Source organism: Halichoeres trimaculatus, unplaced genomic scaffold (assembly GCF_033239565.1).
Source record: "Halichoeres trimaculatus isolate MK-OKI-2021-1 unplaced genomic scaffold, fHalTri1.1 fHalTri1_scaffold_11, whole genome shotgun sequence".
NCBI lineage: Eukaryota > Metazoa > Chordata > Actinopteri > Labriformes > Labridae > Halichoeres > Halichoeres trimaculatus.
The window spans coordinates 20,949,843-20,967,083 of record NW_027437189.1 but is presented as its reverse complement, the minus strand read 5'-3'; the positions used below and the strand labels follow the sequence as shown (position 1 = coordinate 20,967,083).

General features: G+C 40.1%; 3 protein-coding genes across 3 annotated transcripts; 2 read left to right on the top strand and 1 right to left on the bottom strand.

Moving 5' to 3' along the window:
• Positions 1-685: 685 nt before the first annotated feature.
• atp5pb (ATP synthase peripheral stalk-membrane subunit b) lies at positions 686-5,047 on the bottom strand. Its single transcript, XM_074681628.1, has 7 exons — positions 4,895-5,047; positions 4,072-4,108; positions 3,810-3,955; positions 2,698-2,861; positions 2,387-2,512; positions 1,508-1,687; positions 686-898 (listed from the first exon to the last, which is right to left on the bottom strand). The coding sequence occupies exons 1-7, from the start codon at positions 4,920-4,922 to the stop codon at positions 827-829; spliced, it is 753 nt and encodes a 250-aa protein (XP_074537729.1). The 5' UTR covers positions 4,923-5,047; the 3' UTR covers positions 686-826.
• A 618-nt stretch (positions 5,048-5,665) lies between these two features.
• traf3ip3 (TRAF3 interacting protein 3) lies at positions 5,666-12,124 on the top strand. The gene is made up of 14 exons (XM_074682068.1): positions 5,666-5,773; positions 6,411-6,903; positions 7,046-7,190; positions 7,303-7,420; positions 7,503-7,530; positions 7,728-7,757; positions 8,839-8,934; positions 9,585-9,656; positions 9,801-9,941; positions 10,074-10,211; positions 10,290-10,425; positions 10,548-10,693; positions 11,356-11,469; positions 11,640-12,124. Exons 2-14 carry the CDS (start codon positions 6,496-6,498, stop codon positions 11,838-11,840), a joined length of 1,773 nt encoding a protein of 590 aa, XP_074538169.1. The 5' UTR covers positions 5,666-5,773; positions 6,411-6,495; the 3' UTR covers positions 11,841-12,124.
• A 1,974-nt stretch (positions 12,125-14,098) lies between these two features.
• On the top strand, positions 14,099-17,233 carry dnase1l1l (deoxyribonuclease I-like 1-like). Its single transcript, XM_074681744.1, has 9 exons — positions 14,099-14,149; positions 14,241-14,400; positions 14,491-14,579; positions 14,663-14,749; positions 14,841-14,962; positions 16,402-16,514; positions 16,660-16,817; positions 16,951-17,047; positions 17,127-17,233. Exons 2-9 carry the CDS (start codon positions 14,260-14,262, stop codon positions 17,205-17,207), a joined length of 888 nt encoding a protein of 295 aa, XP_074537845.1. The 5' UTR covers positions 14,099-14,149; positions 14,241-14,259; the 3' UTR covers positions 17,208-17,233.
• Positions 17,234-17,241: the final 8 nt, after the last annotated feature.

Genomic DNA, 17,241 nt, shown 5'->3' with positions numbered 1-17,241 from the left:
TCTGAAGACTGGGTCAAAAAGAGTTTTGCTCTAAAAGAAACCACCAACTGCAAAACAACATTTCCAATTCTTAACACTGTAATAAAAACAAAGTTATCCATTTAATTTCAAACAAAAACTCTGAGCTTATGGTCTTGACATGATTTATTCATCCTGTTTTACCTGTCAGTGTCAGCTCTGCTCCTCTGTCATCGTCTTCTCCCCTGGAATTTACTTTTTAACCACGACCTGTTGGAGCAGACAGCATCTACCACTATCACGGCTCAGTGTGAAAATTTCCTTGACTTCCTGCTCAAAGAGTTTAGGATCAAAGTGCATCAATGTGACGGGCGTAACAGATCGGAAGGGGTGGGCTGATTGGTCAGTGTTTATGATTTGGTGGAGGGAAGAATGATGTGTGGCTCATTATGGGTCCAAAGGTTCACAAATTCTTTGAGTATCTCTTTCAGGAGAATCAAAGGTTGGAGGTGCCCGAGAAAACACGGCTGTGCAATAAACAGAACTCAAACTTAATCTACCATGGTTATAAAACTGCAGTATAGCTAGCAGATTGCTCCACAAATATTTACGACTATAATTAATTAAAAAGGACTTACATTAAATAAACACTGCCAGGAGAGGAAAAAACAAACCAGCCATTTTTAGCTGAATTAAAGAACATTTTATTCTACCGCCAGCTGACAGGTAAATACTGTACACACCCATATCATTGACAGAGACAATCTTTAAAGGAGGAAATAGTTTATTCTGTAAAGAAAAAAGTGAACGTCTCGTCTTGGGGCAAAGAGTCAGGGACAAGAGCAGCCTTCTCTGAAGACTTGATGGTTTAGACTGTGGCCTGGGTGGTCTTAGCCAGAGCCTTCAGGTCTGAGATGCACTTGGCGATGCTCTCCTTCTCCTGTAACACAAAAAACAACACACCTGTATAAGACTGGACAGTTTCACCAATAAGAACAGCACCTGCAGTTTCAACAACCTGTGTATGGGCTGTGATGTGAAGACAGGAAAGTAGGAGCGATGTGTATTTTGTTTATTCACAACTGAAACATGATTGCTTCTTTAACTGAAAGAGCACTGACTGAAGAACAGTTCCCACAGAGTGTGTTTCTCTGTGATTTTTCAGTCTTAAAATCAAGACTTGTCTTTAACCAGTGGTTTCAGATTTTACCATCCTGATCATTTCAAAGATCCACAGTTTGTAGTTACACATGCTCACTTTTTCACTGAAATAAAAGAGAAATCAACAGAAGTCCAGAGCCGTGAGGTTATCTCCTGTCTAAAGTCAGAACTGCTCAGAAGGTTTTACTTAGGCAGACAAAATGTTGCACAGATAAAAACTACCTTCTCCACTTCTGAGCTCAGTGAGAGGGATGTGTGTTTTCTGAAAGTGATGTTTGATCGAGGGGAATGAAGCAAACAGGAAGACATTTGATGCTCTCTCTCAATTAACACTCAAACGGACAAACCGCTCACTGCAGTCCTCTGACAGCAGCATTCAGGGACTGACCTGCTGTGGGGTAATGCTGCCAACAACGCTCTTCTCCACCCACTTGACCATGTGCTCCTGCTCCATACGGCGGTGGAGGTCCTGCAGGGCGATCTGGTAATCCAAGCGCCTCTTCACCTCATTGGTCACCATGTGTAGTCTCTCTCTGTAGTTTGTCTCCAGCAGCATGGCCACATTGTTCTGAGGGGTAAAGATTTGTTGCAGATAAAATTACTTCTCTATGCTGTCTCAACATGGTGTTAAAGGGAAGAAAGAGATTGTTTCAAATTTGATTTATGTTACCAAAGGGAGATACACTATTCAGGTGTGTCTCAATATTTCATAAAGTGAATTTAGGGTTTTTATCAACTGTAAGCCATAACCAATACAAATAAAAGAAATAAATGCTTAAATGTTTTTTATTAAATATTACTACTGAGTCTCTGAAATTTTCCACTTTCCTTTATTGCATTGAACCAATAAAATCTATTAACTTTTTAATGGTATTTGTAATTTGTCAAGCTGCACCAGCACATGGAACATTAACAATTCAAAATCCTCCCTTTTTTGTTATATGAGAAACGTGTTAATGCCATGTACTGTTAACTTACAATAAATCAAATTGTTTTCTTCATTTTGTTCTTACTTGTCTGTTACTCATATTATCATGTTAATAAATGGTGGTTACTTCAGACACAGTATTGTTGCAGTATCCACTTGCTGCCAGCAGAGGTCAATATAATCAAAAACACATTATGGTGTTTTGTTTTTTTTTTAAGCTCCAGCAGCTCAAAGGTGAAGGAGTGGTGTTTAGTTACAGAGTACATATAGTTGAGTACATTTGAAGCTGTTTGTTTTAATTTGTTGAAAGTATTGGGGAAACATATTGTTGTTATTCACCCTCTTAGCATCGAACAGCAATGATCTTCCTTCTGCTCTCCACTGTTCTTTCTTCTCCTCCTCAATGGCCTTAGTGAGGCTAGACACAGCAAGGTCCTTCACCTCCTGAGCCTTGGCCACTTTCTCCTGCAAACACACACACACAAAAAGCATGATCACAGAGGTGCTTCGTTGATTTCGTAAAATAAAAAAATAAAAAAAAATTTAAAAAAAGACTGAACAACTGAGACAGAAGGCCTGAAAATGATGAAAAAAATGTCCATAACTTTCAAAAGAACTTCCTGCAAAAAAACTTTTCCTTGCCAGCCTACCTCATTCAGTTTGTCAGCAAAAGCTGCAACACTTGGACCAAATTTCTTTACACCGTAGACAATGACAGCACCTATGGAGAGGGCCGCAAAGGTTTCGTGGTTGATGACGTAGATTTCCTTTGACAGCAAGTAGACGAGGAGTCCAGTTCCCAGCATGTAGGGTCCTGTGGGCAGAAGAGAACATGTCTCATCATTCAGAAAAACATCATGTCTCTTGGCTAAACTAAAGCTGTACAAAAAATAATTCTGCATTACAGCTATTATCTGTTGGTTAAAAGTTACGCCCTCTGTCATTTAGCACCAACATTCAACTGATATGCAACAACCCATTATATTCTAAGTACTCTGAAGAATATCAAGCTGCATACCCGAGTCGTGATTTTTGGGGGGTTTCATTCATAGTACTGTGCTTTACTGTAGGTTTCCACAATATTCAGGATTTCAGATCCGTCTCTTGCTCATCTCTTGTTGTAACATTTCAGCATCTGAGAGACATACTCTCCTGCTGGGCTGATAAATGGAGTGTTGACAAAAAAGTGTCAAACAAACTTCACATTTCTACAGCTGTCAAATAAAGCATCTGATTTCTTCTTTCTTTTGGATGGCTTCACTGACAAAAGTTCCAGACAGGACTGTAGTACTTATTAATGGATGTAGTCTCATCGATGTCATCTGTCTGTTTCTGAGCAGCTATACTGGAAGTGATGCAGGCTTTGAGTCTCCTCACTAACAGCTATAGGGCGCCTGTCAGTCACATGATAGTGAAATTAGCTTTTTATGGGGGGCTTGGCGTGTATGTGACATGAGGTACATCCGGAGCCAGCCTCAAGTGGACACTCGAGAAACAGCAGATTTTAGCACTTCTGCATTGCCTCATATTTTTAGACTAAAGGTTGCTGCTTCCATGCTTATGTGCGCTTTACATCTGTGACTGTGGTATGAATGGGTGAATGTGACTTGAACTTTAAAAGTGCTTTGCGTAGTCAGAGGACCAGAGAAAGTCTGATATAAATGCTGTCCAAAACAAACAGGGGACATAAAAAAACTGAAAGTTTTTTATTTTGAAAAACTGAAAAGTTTTTTATTTTGAATCTTGGTTTGAGTCTACTGACCTGTTACTCCAGTTTTGGGGTACAGAAGTTGGAAAAGCTCCTCTGGGATAAAGCCATGGCGGACTTTGCCTCCCTTCTCTGGCAAAGCAGGGACTGGGGCCAGACTTTGAGACGATGTGTGCAGGGAGCGAGACGCCTGGACCAGACTGTGGGACACAGCATAATAAACAGTCAGAGGGACAGAATAGGCAGGATTTGTATTGTTGCACAGATGCATCATAATATTACAAAAAGGATCTTATAATAACAGAAATACACTTACCCAGCTCCAAGGGGGCCGCTGCCTTTCAAGGCATTGGCTGCAAAAAGAACAATATGTCAGACAACAGTTTGCCTTTAGTTCATCAGTCATTTTTATCAGTTATTTTCAAAATTAATCAAGTCTCCAAGTCCTTAAATGTTGAACACTTTAACCTTCAAAAAGTAGGATAAGTTAGAATGTCAGATAAAACTCAGAAACAACAAAATGTGTGTTGTTATACTGTGCATTAACATGCAAACAAACGAAAAATAAATACACTTAAAGGCTGGGAACACCGTGGTACTTGTTATTCTATATCAACTTAACGACTGTAGGCAATGAATCATTAGCAAACTAATAAATTAGTTACAATAGAACACAATGTGGTACTAAATGCATCGAATACTTTTTACATTTTCTTGACAAAATCAGCTCAGAAACCGAAAAAATCCTTGCTGTCAAAAAGGTGACATTTACATTTACATGCATGCAGAGCTGCTAGCTGACGGTAGCCTGTTTAGCTTTCGCTTGCTAGTTAGCTTGTCTTGTGTTAACTGTGACCACCTGAATCAAACTGAACATTCAAAACACATGTAGTGCAGTTTATAGCAACAGTTACAATGCCCTCGGTCAAAGAGGAATCAGGCTTTCAAAGCTAAGGAGTCTACAGAGTACAGTAACACCAGCTACGTACAGCTAAGATTAGCACGTCTCTCATTCAATGTGCGGCCTTCACTTTACCCTTCACAGTCACTTCAAACTTTAACTTCTATCCCATGACAGTGCGCTGACACAAGAACATAACGCGCTGACTAATAATCTCCAGAAAAAGATAAATGCATACCTGAGACAAAGACAAGCCTTGACAGCATGTTTGGAAGATGAAGTGCCTAGTTCTTGTTACACCGGGCACCCTTGTTTCGGCCTCTCCGTGCCCTTCTGCAAAGAGCCACAAGGATGGCGGATACACGAGATATCCTACTGAAGTATCGCGAGATTAGAGAAGGACGTCTACAGTTAGCTGTTCAGGGGAAACGTTGGCATATCCTGGGACAACCACTCGAAGGCGCTGTAGGCAAAGGTACAGTTAGTACTTATCCTGCTGTTGTATTGGGATTTATGAAGGCAATTCAGATTTATTCTGAGACTATGTCAACTGATAAATGGTGTAAATATTCAGAGTTTATGATTTTACGCCAGACTCATGTTTATGACTTAATAATCATAACTGAAACTGATAAAATGAGTACAAATTTAGTTGGCCGAGCAAATAATGCAGGCAGTCACAGGCTGTACACTCACTGCTAAGAATGAAGCTACTGATGCCCTGTAAAGTAAGTTGCACCAATAGGCTGATTCTTAAGGAAACTTTGACTGCCACTGAAAAATAATATTCACAAGAGCCATCTTTAAATACCACACATCTCTCCTCAGTGTGATGGGCTTTTATCCCAGGCTGCATGCAAGGGGAATTGGCTGGGTCTGTGTGTAATCTTGGGGCCCACCCGTGTGTGCCATCAGTTTGGTGTGAGTGGCTGCTGAGATAGAGGAACATATGACGCTGTGGTTCTCCTCACTTCCTGTAAAATTATGCTCAACAGAAACTGCTACATGTGAAACACAGACAAAACCCCTGCACTCTGTATGAGAGGAGTGTGAAAATGGATAACTACTCCGACAACTCCTGAAGACTTTAGGCCACCGAATGAAATAGCCCTGTAGGGTAAGTTCAATCGAGGTTTCTGCTTATCAGGCAGCTTCTTGCGTTTGTATTATCTTGCATGTTTCCCTTCCTAGTATCTAGGAACACTTACTGGGGCCTAGGAAATTGTTGAAAAGATAGTTCTCTGCAAAAACTATATGCTGCAAAACAGCAACATCTACATTTCTCAATATAATTGCTTCTAATACTACTGCAGTAGTTATATTAAAAGTTATAGTGTTACACTTTTTACTACAACCTACATGCACAGGTCACAAAAGAATGTTTTTTAGTGTGATACAGAGGTTTTGATTCAAGAGGTTTTAATGCATTATTCAAAACAAATATGTGGTCAAAAATGAGGTCAAAAGTTTCTACATGGATGTTTTCAAAACGTCACTTTTTTAAAATTTCAAGTCAGACTTGTGTCATATTTTCAGAATAAACTGTTTTGTTACCACTTCAAACATTTTAAATACATCGCTGTATTCTATTGTTTCAGCACAGCTGTTTTCTTTCTGTGAATTAAATCAATGTAGTTAAATAGTCATATATCCTTATACATTATCAGACTATAGCATCCAGAAGAACTACTTTCACAACTCGAACCAGCATGTCATCACTGATTCTTTTAACTGCTTTTTTCTTTTTTTTACAGTGCATTTCCTCTCCATCTCTGTGAGATCTTGCCAATGTCTTAGCTTTCTGCTCCTGATTCAAGCTTGCTGAGCTCTAACACTGCCATGAATGACCTGGCTGTAAGTGGAACAGAGCTCTCCTCAATGAAAGACTTTGACAAAATAGTGGATTACAGAGCGGAGAAACGTGAACACCTGCGAGGACGTAACAATGTGACATCATGTCGAAGCCCTCCCAGGGACTTTGATGCACTATGCATAAAGACTGAAATGAAGGATAAGAGGCATCTGGAATTTCAAAGAAGGAGATCTGTGAGCCCGGAGCAGACTGCAAACTGTTCTTCGAAGAGAAAACCTAGAAAAAAGAGACTAACAATGAAACATTACCTTTCAATCAGCAAGTCGGAGACTTTGCATACAAACACACAAAATATTCCCACTTCTAATGGGCGTCCTTTGACAGTACTGGCACCAAACAGCAGCAAAACTGATGATAAAATCACCAGCAACTGGGTAAATATCTTCTGCCAGAAATACCTCATATTGTGCACTAGATCCAGATTTCAGCTTTCCAAAGAAATATAAATACAAATATTTTTCTTTTCTTTTTTAAATTTATTTTCTAAAATTTTTATTTTCTCTCTTTTTTTACCAGGCGTCTTTATGGTCAGAAGACGTTACACTGACAAGACCAGAAGCCGACAATGCGAAAAAACAAACATCTACCTCCATGCCAACGGCCAAGGAGTCAAATCTGCAAAGTACAAAAACCATGGTTAAAAAAAAGAACAATGCTCATGGTAAGTTTGCCAGACATATGCTTTTTTTTTTTTCCTTAAAACTTGCAAATTAATTTTTGTTTTTTCATCATATCAATCTTTCTTTGTGTTTGTGCGTGTCTTTCTCTTAAAGTTCAAAAGACGAGCACCAAATCATTCATCCAAACAGAAAAGAGCCACCAAACATTCTCTGCTCTGAATGAAAATATTCTCAAGAAAATAAGTTTGCGAGAGAACAGCGTGCAGACAGAGTGGGTTTCTTCAAAATGATCTCATCTTGAACAAAAGTGATTAATGTTTATGCACTTATCTAATGTATTTCCTGTTGTGTAGGTCTGGATTTGTCATTGTCAAAGAATCGGTAAGTTACCAAATGTGGCTTTATGAAAAAATCTTAGAAATGCATTTGAATGTTTAGTGCATCTAAGCATATTTTTAATTTTGCAAGCATAGTTGAATCATTTTTAACCGTGGTGTTATTTATTAGCTTGTTACGTTTAGTTTTAACTGATGGAAAATAAAAATAAACTGAGTTTCTTCTCCCTTAACTCCATTAAGGACATCAAGCTGCTTGCTGACCTCTTGCAGGTAAGCCTACTGCTTCTTAATGATAATAATAATAATAATAATAATAATAATAATAATAATAATAATAATAATAATAATAATAATAGTTTTCAACACTCACTGTTGTGCAGCATTTATGGCCATTTAGTTTCTATTTAAAGCTGACATTACAATATTCTAAACAGTTAGATGGCTTCTTCAAGCAGAACAAATGCTTTTTAAATGTACGTAATAATGTTAAAGTTTCTGTAAGAAATATTGAATGGTGGTTGTCTAGCACCTCCCTTGTCAGTTCATCTTTTCTTTTTGCTGCTCTATCATATTTGTAAGTAATGTTTCTTAACAACAGATCTCATCCTGCTTTCTCTTTAAACTCAAATGTTGAAGATCTGTGCCATAGAAATGTGAAAAAGCAGGAGCAAATTGTCTGACCCCTGCTTTACTGCAGAATAATATCAGGCTGTTAAATGACTGCATGTGAAGTAACAATTCTGACAGCCTTTTTTCCCTTTGTAAATGAAATGATAGTATTAATCATTTCATAATGTAATTATAACAATTTCACAACTGGTTAAAACTTCTAACAGGAGCTCAAAGATTATGTAGTTGCAGATTAAAGGTAAGAGAAATAGGGTAAATACAAAGTGATACAAGTATGCAACAGTTAGCAACAGTCTGTCTTAAATGGGAAATGTATGATCCTTTAGTTACGTTAGGGTGTGTTAAGTATAAGTGTAAAAAGTAAATACTGCATTAATACTTAAACCCTTTTTTTAAGATATCAGAATTAATTTCACTGAATTACAATTGCAACATTGACCAAGGATTGTTTTGTAGGGCTTGTATTTTGAGGTTTGAGCACACTCTCATTGATTTGTGATGATCTAGTAAAACTGCTAGCTTGAGATGTTTAACGTTAGCGCTATTAAGCTAGTTTTTGCTTTGTTGCTGACCAAAGTTTCTGTTACAGCGTTTTAGCAACAAAACAGACTGTTTGTCTTTAAATCTTTTATTATTCTTGTTTCATTTTTTAAAGTCTTGACTTTAGCTGCCTTCACTATTACCATGTTGTTACGTCTGCCTCTTGTTTGCTAACTATCAGGAGGCCCTGTGGAGAGAAGAGGTCTTGAGGAAGAAGTTGGCAGCCCTCCAGGAGAGCACGACCAACCTCGTGAACTCCTCTCACAAAACATGGACGGTAGGCCCCTCCACGGGAATGAAAGTTCATTTTACTTAAAACACATCACCTCGATTTACAGTCGGTTACATACGGCTGTTCTTGATTCTCTGACTGATTTGACTTTGAAAATGACACAGTTGCACACACAGCAGTGTAAAACAGTGGTTCACAGGAAGGCCTATGCTCTCTGTGGTTTGGAGCTTCCTGTCAGTACTGCATTGGATGAGTGTAAGCTGTCATTTGTATACAGGAAGGGTGTGACAGTCTGCAGCTGATAAAGCTGCTATACATTCTCATTAGCGTCATCTAACTCCTCAAGCTGTTGTGCATGAGGAGGAATATTGTTTCTATTTTATTTTAAAGATAAAAGGCTCTTAAAAATCAATTTGTTTGTTTATTTTTAAAAATGCATTTCAGCACCCAACTTCCAGGTTTGTAATTTTCAGGCAGATTCTATGTTTTTTAATGTGTATAACATTGCACTGTTTAAGTGCATCACATGCTGAACACTGTTGATGTTTGAGGCTCATAGGCACTGTGAGTCCCCTCTTTGCACCATTAAGCACAGACAGTGAAAGAACAAGCTGTCGTACATTTTGGTACATGAACCATTAATTTTCCATCTGCAGGTTGAAGCGTGACAGCCATTTCCTCTCTTACCCACACAGGCTCGCTGCAATGAAGATCTGCTGAGAAATAAGATCAAGGCTCTGGAGGCGCAGCTGCAAGTCTGCCTGCAGGTAAGAACAGCAGCTGTGAGGCAACCACTGAGCGCTATATCACAGTCTTTTTTCTAAACTGCGTCTTTACACCAGGCAGTCTTTTGCACCCATCCCTGTAAGCATTTTTGAAATTTAACTCAGCAATTTTATCTTTTTTTACAGAAGTTTTCAAAGGATGCAGTGAAGAAAGTGGTGATACAGATGGAGAAGCAGAAAAGGGTGTATGAGGAGAAGGCACTGGAGGCCCTGCAGAGAGCCACAGAAGAGAAAATGGAGGCACTCAGCTTGGCTGAAACACTGCAGGTTAATAATAGTTTAAAATCTAAAGATTACAACCAGGATATTTCTGTTGGACACATTAATGCTGATGGAGTATTTCTTTTAAAATATAACTAAAAAGATAACAATGACTTATCTTTGAAATTATGCCTCCAGGAAGCGCTGAGTACAGCAAAATCAGAGTCTATGAGATGGCAGGGTCTGTATGAAGAGCTAAAGAAGAGTTATGAACAACTCGGGGAGAACCAGCATGTCAGCAGAGAACAGCTGCAACAGCTGCACAGCCAACTGGAGGTACAGTCTAGGAGTTTGTTAGTCGATGGTCAGAGGTTCAGTGTTAATGCTTACTAAAAACACAAGTGTCTCATCCAGCTGTCCAGAGCCAGAGAGGCCGAGCTGCAGGACGGTGTTGTGTCTCTAAGCCAAGAGAAGAAGGAGATGCAGTACAGTATCTCTCTGCTGGAGGAGGACAACCAAATGTTTCGAGAGGAAATACAACAGCTGACAGGTAAGACTACTCTGAAATCTGTAAAGTTGTAATTTGAAGGAAAATCTGAACAGAGTTCAGATTCCAAGCACTGATGTTTTTTTGTGCAGAACTGAAAATGAGTCTATCTTTCTAATTCTTAGATGGGAGTGATGAGACTCCGGACTTCATGATGCACGGGCGACTGACGTCAGAGGAAGCAGGGCCTCAGATGACAGAGAGGAGGGTCTCTCAGCTAGAGGAAGAGCTACGTCAGACTCAGGAAAAACTACGACTCAAAGAAAAAGAGGTAAAGAGTGACGTTTTTTGTACTAAGTGTATCACATTGCCATCAGTGTTCTATTTTTGTTAAATCCTGAACGAGAAATGTCTGACTCAAAGAAACATTCAGATAGGGTTTTCAAAAAATAAGAAAAACAAGATGAGTGCAAAACCATTGTGCAAAAATGCAAAGTGAGGACTCATAAATGAAAACACAGGATCTTTAAAAATTAGATGATGAAAATCATTCTTATGCTAAATAAGTTAGATGACTTTTCAAGCATGTCAGAAACTACACCACCTTGGTTAAGAAACATTTGAATTTCCTCTTACAAACAGTGCATAAATTTAGCAGTATTTATATAATTTATCATACATTTCTTTGGAAAACAAAAAATGTTTTGTCAATTTTTGGAAGTTATACATTCAGAATCTTTGTAAGCCTATATGTAAAGCGGACAGTGTAGTGGATAAAGAGGCCAACGGTTTGATTGAAACCCAGGCCAGCTGCTTGAGGGCTACTTGCGTTGTGGGGTCACACCAGCGCCTTGAATTTTCTCAGCAAACTCAGCATACAAAGGAAAATCCTGTGGATCTCCAGCAGTATTAACATACAGAAAGAGTTGCAGTTAAAATGACCTTTCTGTGTGTGTTTGGTGTGTGTGTGTGTGTCTGTGTGTGTATGCACAGTGTGAGGAGCTGCAGATTGAGCTGTGTGCCATGGAGCAGGAGTGTCAGTCCAGCCAGGCCCGGCTGTCGCAGTGCAGAGATGAGCTCCGACAACTCAGCCAACGCAGGAAACCGGTGAGCTGTGTGTGTGTGTGTGTGTGTGTGTGTGTGTGTGTGTGTGTGTGTGTGTGTGTGTGTGTGTGTGTGTGTGTGTGTGTGTGTGTGTGTGTTACACTCTATCACAAATGCATCATGGCAGACATGCCTTCAGCATTAAAAAGTCTTGCTCTCGTCTTTATTTACAGAGCGTGTGTGGCTCCTGGTGGAAGGTGTGGGTTTTCTTCCTTCTGATCCTTGCTGTGGCTCAGGTTGCCATGTTGTGGCTGTGGCATCCCCCTTTCAGGGAGAAAGTTGAAGATCTGTACTCTGACATAGAGACACGTATTGAAGACTATCTCATGGAAATGGCCTCACCTCGATACTCAGGCTGTTTTAGACCAATATGATGCAGTCTTATTAGTTTGTTTTATTTAGTTTCTGGTGTTTTAGAGTGAAAATTTTGTAGTTTGTAGTTTGTGGATGATTTTGTAATTCATGCAGTGGAGGACTTGAAACTCAAAGTGGGTGTTGTTGGATGTTTGCACAAAGTTTAAATAGAAACTTGCAATTAAAAAGAAGTATCTTTATACTGTTTACACTTACTTACACATTTGACTCACCTTTATTGGTTGAAAAGCTAGCTGGAAGAGGAAAAGCAAAAAGAGGCAATGGTACAAAATCACGGTAATAATCGCAGAGCTGTTGTGGTGAAGGAACTAACCTCAGAGAGTGAAGCACTGAGAAAAAAGAGCCTTTACTGTTTTTTTTTTTGTTAGAAATAAAGAAGTATTTTCACTAAACCAAATGAAAGTGTCATTTTTCTTTTGATTGTTTCATTCCCAACTTTACTGTTCTGTGAAGGTAGTTGAGCACAGGATCCTCAATCTGGGTGTTTATCCAGTGTTAATTGATCCTATCATAGAATAGAATAGAACAGAACTTTATTGTCATTGTAACAAGTACAACAAAATTGAAGTCACAGCAGCAATCAAGAAAACAAAAGTAAGAAAATGTAGAGAAAGTGCAAAAAGGTCCATAAGAAAATAGATGATGACAGCTTGTCCATCATTGTCCAGTTCAGCCAGCCTCCACCTCCACAGGGTCCAGGACTGAGCTTCTTCAGTCATGCTCCATCTCTGTCTCCTGTATCCTGTCTGCACACAGCAGGTGAAGCTCAATGTGGCGTTGGTGTCTGATGTTAGCTCAGTTAGCCATGTCTGTGAATAGCATGATGCTACTCTGCCCTCTGGTATTCCCTCTGTTGCTGGGTTAGCACAGCTAGCTCGTCCATCTTATTGGAGATAGATCTTATGTTCCTAATAACGATGGATGGAAGGACAGGTCCATGTCATCACTTCTTAGCTCACACCTGAGAACCAGCATGTCGTCCTCACCTCCTTCTCCTCACCTTGTGGGAAGACATCAGGCCTTACACCAGTTAGCACTGACATGCTACAGGCTGCTAACAGCTGAGTTCACATGTAAACAATGCGGCCATGGTTACATGTAGGATCTCCAGACAAACACAGGAGAAAAAGCAGTAAAAATATCACTGAAGACACAAAAAGTTTGGTGTCTATGACCAACAAATGAGCCATACAAAGTAATGATCCACTCCAAATACAAAGATTACGAAAAAGAGACAAAAAAAATTACTAGAAATGGACAAAGAAGAGAGAGCTGCTGCAACAGGCAGCCATAGCCAACAGAGCGGCGCCTAGCGAATTGTGAACTATGATGACAGAGATGTGTCAAAAATCACCTTCTTTAAAGAGAATCTGACTAGAGCTGCTTTGTGATTCGAAAATCTGTTTTATCACTTAACTATACAATACCAGATAAATTACTGACATGTCAATAAACGTTAAAGGTTTATGGTCATAAACGTTGAGCCTAGAAGGTAGATTCATGTTATAAAAGAGCAGTATGACAGCAGTTGGAAAATTCTTCACAGCTGGTGTTATCTGCAACGTGTGATAAAATTGAACGTGTATATCATGTCAGGATGAGATTTTCATAAAGCAGATCATGTGGACTGATGATACATGGACAATTATAAAAAACATTTTGTTTGGCCTTTATTTTCAAGGCAGCTGTCAAATAGATGTTGCTCAGTAAAAAAAAATGCATTGAAGAAGTCAAAAGTCCTGTCATATAGGACAATTAAGAGTAGAGTTTTTTCCCCACAACTTCTGGCTTAGTTTCTGTAATATTCAGGAAATTCCTATTAATGTATTAAAGCTAACCTTGTTTTGGATCATAAAGATGTGTCAAAACTTTCATTTTTAACAAAGAAAATATAGAGGATACAGAAACCTGTTTTACTAATGATTTCAGCATTAGAGCCACTGTATCTCTATATTGCACCATTCTTTCTCCCAGTAATCTGTATGAATCAGTTATTTCTACTCAAATGTTCATGAAAGTGACAGAGATGACACACGGCAGCACCTATTGTCAGATTTCACTCAAACTTAGAGACAAAACAGTCCCAGCTGTGAGTGTGACGCAGCCATTGTTTGTGGTGTTCAGTTGTTTTAGCTGTTCCAGATGAAGCTGCATTCTCCTCAGGCACTGACACAGCAGATCCAACACACACTCACCTGTGTGTCAGTCTTTCACACACTTTTACCTGCATGTTCCCCAAAAAACACCCAGGGTCATTGAAGAGATGGATCTTTGCTGTCCTGAGGTCAGTCTCCCTGTGAGCCTGAAGGTAAGTGGATCCTGTGGGTGATCATGGGTGAGGAGGTTTGTGTAATGTATTTCACAAAGAGGATGTTACCTAAGAGTCTTTTTTCTTACAGAGTGATAATCTTCTGCAAAATGAGGACTGCAGGTCTGCTCTTTGCTGTCGGGTTGTGTGTGTTGAACATCACATCGTGCCTGAAAATCTGCGCTTTCAATGTTCAGAGCTTTGGTGAATCAAAGGCGCACAACAAGAAGGTCATGGGGATTTTATTAAAGGTAATCAACTGAGTTAAGTGTCAAGACTACAGCATCATCCACTTACAACTAGACACCTGATGGACAGTTTTTTCTTCTTCTGCTCCCGAGATCCTCTCTCGGTGTGACTTGTGTCTCATTCAGGAGGTCCGAGACTCAAAAGGAGAAGCAGTCCCAGCTTTGGTGAAGGATCTTAACAGGTACAAGCTCTCAAAAACTGTTGAACTAAACATAAAGGTGTGTCAGACAGCATTTATCAGTATCTCATTAATGATGATTGCAGATTTGACTCATCCAACTCATACTCCTATGTTGCAAGTGAAAGGCTAGGCAGGAAGACCTACAAGGAGCAGTATGTCTACATTTACAGGTAACACACACTCAGCATGACCTAGGCCAATGCCAAGACAGATGAGAATAACATCCCTGGTGGTGACTTTTTCCTTTCTGACCTTCTCCAGGAACGATATCTTGGAGGTCAAGGAGCATTACCAGTATCCCAGGGTAGAAGTGGAAGGGGCCAATGACACTGATGTGTTCTCCAGAGAGCCTTTCATCATTCGCTTTCACTCCCCCACCACGTGTAAGAGGAAAATTAAATCTGAAAGGAATGAATCAAGGAGAAAAATGTGGCTTACATGTGCTGATATATGACAGTCATCTTTCTATACGTCCAGACCAGTGGGGGCTGCTGGTCAGTCAAGGAGGGGAAGCTCATTTTTTTCCAGCCTACATCATAAATTTGTTTATTCATTTATTTAAACGTAATTTCTACCCTCCATGCCAGCTTGTTAGCAGCTGGAGCTGCTACGTGAGACTACAACAGGCTGTAAGTGTGAGTGACAGGGGGAGAAGCTCTGCAGCTGTAGCTGTAGCTGCTTATTGGTGAAAAGAGAGAGAATCTTTAAACACAACGCTCGTCGTTTTTAAGAAAGGTAAACTCGCTGGGGATTGATAAAGCCTCCGGATCAGTCCAGAACAACTGAATGTAAAACTCAGAAGATGCTCCAGTGGAGGGTTATACGTCAAGATCGCTGACTGGCTCATTTCACTGTCAATCAAAAAGGGATTCGGACTCAGACAGATCATCCAATCATCATGCAGAAGCCCAGCGTCCAGCCCAGCCCACTGCCTCATAGACCCTCAGAGACGCTGAGCGTCCGAGGGCGGGAAAAAGCCCAGCGTTTATCCAATGACCGTCCAGTTTCCATAGTGAAACAACCCACTCTACGCTTCCCCGCTGAAGTCAGAAGACGCTCAGCGTCTGACTGTGTTAAAGCGCTGAGAAACTGCGGGGATGAATGAGGAGGAAGTCCAGTCAGTTACCTGTGATAGGAGCTGATTCTGAACAAAAGATGAAGGAATTCTAGCGCAGATTTAGTGAATGAAATGTACACACAGCAGAACATATCAACACTTTTTGGAGAGATTTTTGGGTCTTAGAGCAATCGCCACTGGTCCAAACATCAGGCAGAGTTTATGTGAACATTACCACGTTATCAAGGGTTTTATTTTTCTGCGTTGTCTCTCATTGGAGCGTCTTTCCGTCACATGAGAAGTCAAACCTTGACCATCTCTGTGTAGTTAGAGACCCACAGAAAATTTGATTGTTTCTCTCATCACAGATTATGGGGATCAGAAAAAAAAGTATCTGATTTTGTGGTTGCTCAATTGAATTTGGTTTGCTCAGTCTAGAAGAGACATCAATAAAGTCTGTCTAAGTTATGTATACATAGATATGAGCGACTAGATTTCTTTGATCCCTCCATCGTTCAGCACTCAGGGTTCTTCTGGTCCCAGGGGAGTTTCTGTACCAGTTATCATTTCAGGCAAGGTTATCTCATATCTGATTACCGTCAAAACAAACATTAGTATGATGCGTGTCAAAAAATACACTGCAACCTCCACACAACGAGGCTACAGCGCTCGACTCAAAGGTCACTGTTTCGACTCAACACCCTTTGTCACATGTCCTGCTCTCCACTTTCCTCAATCTTCTCATACAATAATTCATTTTTACAGTGGTAAAGGATTTTGTCCTGATTGGTCATCACACTTGTCCCAAAAATGCCATGAAGGAGATGGACCAGCTGTACACCGTCTTCAAAGGAGTTCACCAGAAGTGGAAGACTGATGTGAGTCCATCCATTTTTATCCGTCCTGCTCGTTCTCTGTCTTTATTCACTCTGGACCTCCTCAGTGTGGCCTTCACAAACAGAATAATATCATTCAGGAGTGATTTTTATCTGTTTCCTCTCTGGCTTCCTGTCATTTACCCAGAATGTGATGATCTTAGGAGACCTGAATGCAGACTGCAACTACGTCACCATAAAGGGCTGGAGGGCGGTGCGCCTCAGGAGTGACCCCAAGTTTCGTTGGCTGATTGGAGACGAACAAGACACAACTGTGCGTGAGAAGACACACTGTGCGTACGACAGGTCAGGGCTACTGGAGACCATCTTATTCACTCTATTTACTGTAGGATTTTGTTCCTTTAAGAGCTTCAGTCATCCTTTGAGTTGAACCGAGCATGGACTGACTGACTGTGTTGATGCTGACATTGTCCTACAGGATCATTGTCCATGGGCGTGAGATTATTTCCTGTATAGTTCCAGGTTCAGCTCAGCCATTCAACTTTAAAGAGAATTTTCATCTCACTGAGGAAGAGGTAAACATGTTGATAAATCTTTCTCTGGTACATTCTGTTTCTTTATCTAAGTTTTAATCTTGTTTTAATGGCACTTTAGGCTCTGGAGGTGAGTGACCACTTTCCTGTTGAAGTCGACCTAAAGCCAAACCATCGTTACCTCCTTCGCCATGAGCTCTAGTCCCCCTGGAGGAGCACTGCCATTACACCAGGAT

What these genes read in the sequence shown, in the direction of transcription:
- dnase1l1l (XM_074681744.1), top strand. Translation starts at nt 14,260, where the DNA reads ATGAGGACTGCAGGTCTGCTCTTTGCTGTCGGGTTGTGTGTGTTGAAC. An exon ending in TCATGGGGATTTTATTAAAG is followed by an intron (nt 14,401 to 14,490) that starts GTAATCAACTGA and finishes TCTGCTCCCGAG; the next exon opens with ATCCTCTCTCGGTGTGACTT. An exon ending in TTGGTGAAGGATCTTAACAG is followed by an intron (nt 14,580 to 14,662) that starts GTACAAGCTCTC and finishes TGATGATTGCAG; the next exon opens with ATTTGACTCATCCAACTCAT.
- traf3ip3 (XM_074682068.1), top strand. Translation starts at nt 6,496, where the DNA reads ATGAATGACCTGGCTGTAAGTGGAACAGAGCTCTCCTCAATGAAAGAC. An exon ending in ATAAAATCACCAGCAACTGG is followed by an intron (nt 6,904 to 7,045) that starts GTAAATATCTTC and finishes TTTTTTTACCAG; the next exon opens with GCGTCTTTATGGTCAGAAGA. An exon ending in TGCTTGCTGACCTCTTGCAG is followed by an intron (nt 7,758 to 8,838) that starts GTAAGCCTACTG and finishes GCTAACTATCAG; the next exon opens with GAGGCCCTGTGGAGAGAAGA.
- atp5pb (XM_074681628.1), bottom strand. Translation starts at nt 4,922, where the DNA reads ATGCTGTCAAGGCTTGTCTTTGTCTCAG. An exon ending in AGCGGCCCCCTTGGAGCTGG is followed by an intron (nt 3,956 to 4,071) that starts GTAAGTGTATTT and finishes TGTGTCCCACAG; the next exon opens with TCTGGTCCAGGCGTCTCGCT. An exon ending in CCCCAAAACTGGAGTAACAG is followed by an intron (nt 2,862 to 3,809) that starts GTCAGTAGACTC and finishes TTCTGCCCACAG; the next exon opens with GACCCTACATGCTGGGAACT.